Source organism: Sus scrofa, chromosome 8, assembly GCF_054392235.1.
Source record: "Sus scrofa isolate SSC_HxYL_T2T_F1_AM1 chromosome 8, Sscrofa_HxYL_maternal_Yorkshire_Landrace_v2.0, whole genome shotgun sequence".
NCBI lineage: Eukaryota > Metazoa > Chordata > Mammalia > Artiodactyla > Suidae > Sus > Sus scrofa.
Genome location: NC_139390.1, coordinates 130,513,616 through 130,520,747, shown reverse-complemented (window position 1 = coordinate 130,520,747; position 7,132 = coordinate 130,513,616). Strand labels below are relative to the sequence as shown.

General features: G+C 41.9%; 1 protein-coding gene across 3 annotated transcripts in view; it reads left to right on the top strand.

Annotated features, from left to right (window-relative positions):
- Positions 1-413: 413 nt before the first annotated feature.
- LOC146401045 (uncharacterized) overlaps positions 414-7,132 on the top strand; it is a 269,811-nt gene continuing 263,092 nt past the window's right edge. For all 3 annotated transcript variants that reach the window (XM_084973386.1, XM_084973389.1, XM_084973387.1), the window contains exon 1: positions 414-684. In XM_084973386.1, coding sequence (XP_084829512.1) covers positions 512-684 — 173 coding nt within the window. In that variant the 5' untranslated portion in view covers positions 414-511. The remainder of the gene's footprint in view (positions 685-7,132) is intronic.

Genomic DNA, 7,132 nt, shown 5'->3' with positions numbered 1-7,132 from the left:
TTAAGTCATACAAGGTACAATGTGACACATATCATCCCAGGGTTTCCAGAGGCAGAAGACCCTGGCTTTACGTGGGGTGTTGAAAGGTTCACTGGAATCACAATCTGCTTACTAACTTGAGCAGCTTCTAGCATTTGCAGTACCAGGGCTATTCAGCATCATCCAAGATTCTCAAATCACTCCTCAGGCAAAGGTAGTTAAGGAGAATTAAGAGCAGAGATGGAAGCCTAAGAGCAAGTCATCTGAGGTCTCGGGCCTTCTCTGGCTTGGCACTCTGATTTATTATGACCAGCTGTAACCTACCTGTTCACGCCGGGCTCCAACGACAGTGGTCCCACCTGACGTCTCTCCCGCCAACAGACGGATCGGGTTCAGAAGTAAAGAGCATTTTTCTTTGGTCAGAGGACGGTGAGGTGCGAACTCTCCCCGCCCACTGGCAGGTGGACTTCCCTTAGCAGGGAGGGGGTGGAGCTCTGGGGAGGGGAGGGGTTGCGCAGTCGCACTGCTCCTGATGCCAGAGCGCATGCCTCTCGGCTGGCGGTTTGCCGCCACTGTCTTGGATTTTGGGGTTAATGCCAAAAGGTTTCTTAGCTGTAGCTGCCAAGGTATGACCCTGCAGCACTTCTGCGCCAGAGCGCTAATCCGACGTGTCAAGTGCAAGGCCTCGGCCCATGGCCCTTACAGGTAAGTGAAACTAAACTAAACTAAACGTAAACCTTATCGACTAGATCCCATCTTGTTTTTCCCAGGGATCCTAGTAGGCTTTGCTATATAGGCTTGGTATCGAAGCAAGAACGTGGGATGTAGTTTCAGTTAAGTGGTTATACCTGATAATTTTCTTAACCTCTCTGAGACTTGATTGCTTAATAAGAAAAACCTCGTATTATATATCCCAGTTCCCAAGGTTGCTTTGAAGATTTCGTATGCTCCCAGCATAGCCCCTGAGAGACTGAAGCTCCCTGAAAGGTTTGTTCTTTATTTGCAACAACTATAACTGAGCCTGAACATGTCAGTGGTGGTGGCAGAGATGGTTCTCTTTCAGAAAAAATCCCCAGCTCTCAGAACATTGCCTAGAATGTGGCAGGAGCTCAGGAGATGAAAGGTCTCATCTCATAGGAGCCTGTCCTGGCTCACAAGCCTCCACACACAATGGCCTTTCCTCTTTCCCTTGAATTTTTTGGGCTCCTTGCTGCATCATTTTATAGCTGCTCTTTTCTGTTCTGGAATGCTAGTCCCATAGCTCTTCACGTGGTAGCCTCTTTGTCATTTGGGTGCCAGCTTAACTGCCTCCTTGGTGAAATCCCCCCACATTTATAGTATATAAACATCTTTCTTCTAAGTGAGCAGTCCACTCCAGGCCCACATCCTTTGTGAGATCTTTGAGGCCCAACCACAGACACAAGGGTGGGGTGGGAGTGGAATTGCCCTCTTGACACCAGTACATTGTTGTTTTCTGGAGGAAGTCGTGTCCTCTCCCCCCCAACCAGGCTGACCACACTCACACTCTGTTATGTCTGCTTTCCTAAGCCAAACTCCTCCATTCAAAGCGGGGCTCTCTTTTTCGGGCACCTTGACTGAGAGCCGTGTACGTTGACTCAGCATCTTTTTTTCCCCCCAGCTTTTCCTCTTCTCTCTGTTCCCAGCCCATGGATCTATAAAGAGAAAGGAGCGTTTTGTATGGGACTCCACTTCAGTGAGATCTCCCATGTGTGCTTTGTCCGTCTGACCCTCACCTTGTGCTTTTTGTGGGAAAAAAAAAAATGGAACATTGGTGAGCGGGTGCTTCTTTTTGCTTCTTGTTTTCACTCTTGCAGTAGGTGAATAAAGGCTTGTTACTTTCATTTTGGCTCATTGTCTATATGTGATTGATGGACACTAAGAGTATATGGATATTTGAATTATCTTATACTTACTGGTCTTGTTTATTACCTCTGTTTCTTGTCTTGAGGATTCCCTGATTCTAGACACTCTCTGGTCTCTCTACTGTTAGACCTGCAGAACCTAGATGAGTGCCTGGAATATGTTATGTCTTCAATAGAAATATGAACGTTGATTACATGATAGCTGCATACCTGTAAACTACTTCATCTGGGTTCTTCCCAGTAGGCAAATCTGTGTGTACCACGCTTCTTACAAGGATGGAAATAAGATTCAGGTCTTTAATACCAGTTCTCAAGTTTTCTTCATTTTCCTGGTGTGATATCAATATTATTCAGTAACCATACTCCACCTGCCTAGAGCTTCATCCACTGTCTATTATAAGAGCATCTGAAACAATATTCTATATACCATACTGTGGTCTGCACTTATGCTTTCCATTGCCTTGTCTGCTACTGATAGTTAATTGGCTAGGATATTCCTCACTTGCTTATTAACTCTTGTATCTTTTATTAAATAGTCCATCTCTGTAGGACTTCCCTCTCATATCCTAGGAACCTTACACTTGACCTATTTCACTTTTGACAAAAAATGCTAAACTCTAAGACAGAGGTCAGTAAATTATTGACAATGGGTCACATCCAGCATGTGGTCTCTTTTTTCGTAGTTCTGGAGCTAAGAATGGATTAATTTTTTTTTTTTTGAAGTGTTGTTCAAACAGAAAGAATATGGGATAGAAACAGTAGATGGCTAATAAAACTTAAAATGTTTACATTCTATTCTGACCCTTTGGAGGAAAAGTTTGCTGAACCCTGCTCTAAAAGATATCCAGCCAGCCCCAGGGATGCCAACTCCCATAGATCTACTTGCTATCAGCCAAAAGGCTGCACTAATATGGCTAGCTAACCTTCAAAGAAGGCTACTTAACTAATTATAGGAGAACTTAGCTCTACTTTCTTTGGCCTCTGTTCCAGGAATTCAATTTTTTTTTTTTTTTTGGTCTTTTTCTAGGGCCATATCTGTGGCATATGGAGTTTCCGAGGCTAAGGGTCTAATCACAGCTGTAGCCGCCGGCCCACACCAGAGCCACAGCAACGCTAGATCAGAGCCTCATCTGCAACCCACACCACAGCTGCTGGCAATGCCAGATCCTTAACCCACTGAGCAAGGCCAGGGATCGAACCTGCAACCTCATGGTTCCTGGTTGGATTCGTTAACCACTGAGCCACGACAGGAACTCCAGGAATTTAATCTTTTTAAAGTGACTTCCTTATGTAAATCTATGGACAGAGTTTCATTTGCCACATCAAATAAATAATAAGCCAACACTGCTATATATTCTGTCTGCTCTTTTAATCAGAGCAGAGTTTGAGGCTTCCTTTGGGCTTGATGGTATAGTGCATGTGACCTTAGCTCTTTGTCTCTTAGGTCCTGATGGTAATTATTTGTAGCCGTTTACTGTGGAGTAAGGAAGATCATTAATAAAATAGACAGCACTGAGATAAGCTTCTAAATTCATGCCGGCAAATTTAAGAAGTGAGGGCCAAGGTGGGAAGCCAAGGTGATTGTAAAAGCAAGGGATCCAATTTGCCAAGGTGCTTCCATCCCGTGTAGACCTCCACCGAGTTTTTTGTCGTTTTGATAAAAATGCCTGGAAAAACACTGACTGTATTTAAAGTATAGAATTGTTCCTTTAGCTGCTAAGAGCAGTGACCTTTATATTGTTTACCAAGCACTGTTCTTGGTACCGAAGATGAAACAGTGAACAAAATAATGTTCCCACCTTGACCCATCCTTTTAGTGTGGGAGATTGGTGTGTGTTAAGTGGTGGTAAGTGCTAGGAAGGTAAATAAAACAGAATAAGGGAGATAGGAACAGTCAGAGAGGGAATGTTGCTGTTTTACATGGAAGAGAGTTTAAGGAAAGCCTGACTGATGAGATGACAGTAGAGTAGAGGGAGGAAGTCTGAGAGCTGATATTGGGACAAGAGCATTTTATACAAAAGGACCTGCAAAAGCCAAGATGTCAAGGTGTAAGCATGGTCTGTTCAAAGAATAGCAAGGAGATGAGTGCAACTACGTGGAAGAAGAAGGGGAGGGTGGAGAAGGCGAGGTCAGAGAGGTGGCAGGGAACCAGATGTATAGGATGTTATTGCCTTTTATTCTGCGTGAGACAGGATGTAATTGCAGGCTTTTAGCATAGGACTGAAACAATCTGATTTAGACTTTAAAAGGATAGTTGGGACTTATCTCTATGGGGAAACACTGAGATTTTAGCGAGAGGGCCATTTTAATAATTTCAGAAATGATGAAGGTCAGAACCAGGGAGGCAACCGTAGAGGCAGTTAAGACATAGTTATTTTAAGAACATAACTACGTTTTGAAGCTATAGCCTGTATGCTTTTTTGATGGATTGCATGCAAGGTATGAGAGACAGAGAGGGTCAATGCTGATTCCAGAGATTATGTCCAGAACAAACAGAATGATCAAGTTGACTTTGCTGATATGGAGAAAAAACATCTAAGAAGCAGGTTTGGTGAGGTAAATTGTAAGTTTGGTTTGAGATTTGTTAATTTTGAGATACTCATTGGACATCTAAGTGGAGAGATATAAGACCCAGAAAAATGTACAGTTCAAAGAGAGATCTGGACTACAGATTACATTCAGGAGTTGTCACTTTATTTAGTTTGTATCTAAAGGCATGAAATGGAATGAGGTCCTCCGGGGAGTTAGTGTCCTTGGAGAGAGTAGTTATCTGAGAACGGAGCTCTGGGCTGTGCATGTAGGAACATAAAGGAACAAGCAAGGGTGACTGAGAAGGAGCAGCCAGGAAAGTGGCAAGAGAACTAACAATGTGTGTGTCAGAAACCAAGGGCAGAGAATGATCTGATGCATTCTGTTAAATTCTGATATTGTGGAGTAAAATGAACATGGGATTTAGCAATGCAGTGGCCAGAGTAACCTTTGTAAAGAGAAGGGGGAAGCCAGAGTGGGTTGGACAGAGAACGAGAGAAGAAAATATAACGCCAATTACTCTCTTGAGTGAGTTGCTCTGAATTTTATGATAAAGGTATGTAAGAGAAATTGGCTAACAGCTATAAGGCATATATCTTCAAGAGAGACATTTGTAAAGGGAGATGTTTCAGTATAGATGCTGATAGGAAAGTGAAGGAAGTATTTTGAAAAGCAGACAAAAAAGGGGATGATGGAAGAGTGTCTCTGAATGCCTGGTGTCCAGAGATTGGAGAGATTGGAGAGATTGGATTTCCATAGTTATGTGGGGAGTGCCTCCACGATAAAATGAGAAATATAGCTAGACTATGAAATGAATTGGTAAGAATGAGTAAAGAGTGTTTAGCTTGCTTCTATTTTCTCAGTGAACTAGGAAAGGTCCTCAGCCAAGAAAGTGGATGGGAGAAAAATATCACAGGCTTAAAGAGCGATTGTGGAATGAATGTGAGCTAGGTGAAAACCAGGTTGGGAGCTGGCGCTAGATCAGGGGAGAGGCTGTTGTAGCTGCTTGTGGGGCTGCAGTCTGCAAGCAGGGTAGTTAGAGCAGAAGCACAAAGGTGTAACACCTATTAGGTGGAATCTGACCACCATTAAGCTTCAGGTTCAGGTGATGGTACAGGATGAAGTAGGGCCTTCTAGGCAAACACGAGTACTTTAATGACAACTTAAGCTCTTCATTAATAGTGGAAAATAGCATCTATGGCAATTTCGAATGGCTTTTAAGGAGTGACACACCCAGACTCTGAGTTGGTTGTTGATTCTCTAAGCCTCCCAAGGTATAGGAATCAGTCAAATTTAGTGTCTTTTTCTTTATGGCGAATGATGATTGGCATAAGGCAGTGGTGTGAGAAGTATGGGGAAAATATGTAAGTAGTGAGTAATTGCTTAAATTCAAGTCCTACCTTTCCTGCGCTATTTTAATGGAGAAACAAATCTTGTAAACCAAAAGATTCCGGGGGAAAAGGTAAGGTCTTCTGTGAACTTTCTTCAATTGGTTTTAACAGTTAATCTCTCTAGACCCAACTTGGTCATCTCTCTGGGACCCAACTAATAATTTGCCTGGGGTTTTGCGAAATTAAGAAAAACACATTAACTGATACCTGGTTTATCTCAGTTTCATTGTTGATGGTTGTTGTTGAATATAGACAATAAACCAACTGTCTACTTAACTACAAATATTTTGTGGGGATTTATTTATCATCATTGTAGCTTTTTATTTGAAGTTTAACAACTCTGATAATTGAAAGAGCATGGTGTTACCACCACTTCTTCAAGTTGAATTTTGTGAGCAAGAAGAAATTTTTTAAATGCTGGATTTTCTACTATGTTTTAAACTTGTATTCTTAAATAACCCTTTTATTTCATTTACAATCATGCTAAATGAGACTTTTCCTCTTGTAACATTTAAGTATAGAAAAGGCTTATACTTGGAGTTCCCATTGTGGGGCAGTGGAAACAAATCCGACTAGGAACCATGAGGTTGTGGGTTCGGTCCCTGCCCTTGCTCAGTGGGTTAAGATCCGGCGTTGCCATGAGCTGTAGTGTAGGTTGCAGACACGGCTCAGATCTGGCATTGCTGTGGCTGTGGCTTAGGCCTGCAGCTGTAGCTCCAAATAGACCCCTAGCCTGGGAACCTCCATATGCCAGGGGTGCAGCCCTAAAAAGCAAAAAAAAAAAAAAGAAAAGAAAAGCCTTTTACTCAGTTGTCTCTAAAGATCAATCTTTGACATTTAATAGATGTAAGTACAAAAGGCATAATCTCATCAAATTCTTGATATAAAATTTCCTTGCATTTTGTAGCTTATAATTTTATTTTTTCATTACTCAGTAAGAATTTTATTCAAGGTTAGTCTGATATTCCACAGTTCTGTCTTCCACATACTGTATCACTATTTGGATTAGAGAGGCATTGTTGAATGGCTCTATCACGAAAGACTTAGAAGGGCCCATTAGTTCACATTTGATTTAGGTGCACATCAAAATTAACCAAAACTTCCCATTAAATTTTACCTTAAAACATTATAAGCCTGCATTATATTATACATTTATCTGCTGCTATCTATCATAGAACCATGTATATGGGGAGAATTCTGGGACTGGTGCACCAACCAGACCTTCAGTCTCCCTCTGTATATTGAGAGGATAAATGGGATGGTTTGTGATCTAAGCTTTTCCAAATCTTAAGATCCCCTGAATCTATCTGAAGTTACGTAAGTCCTTGCACGCTTAAAAGAGGATTGTCT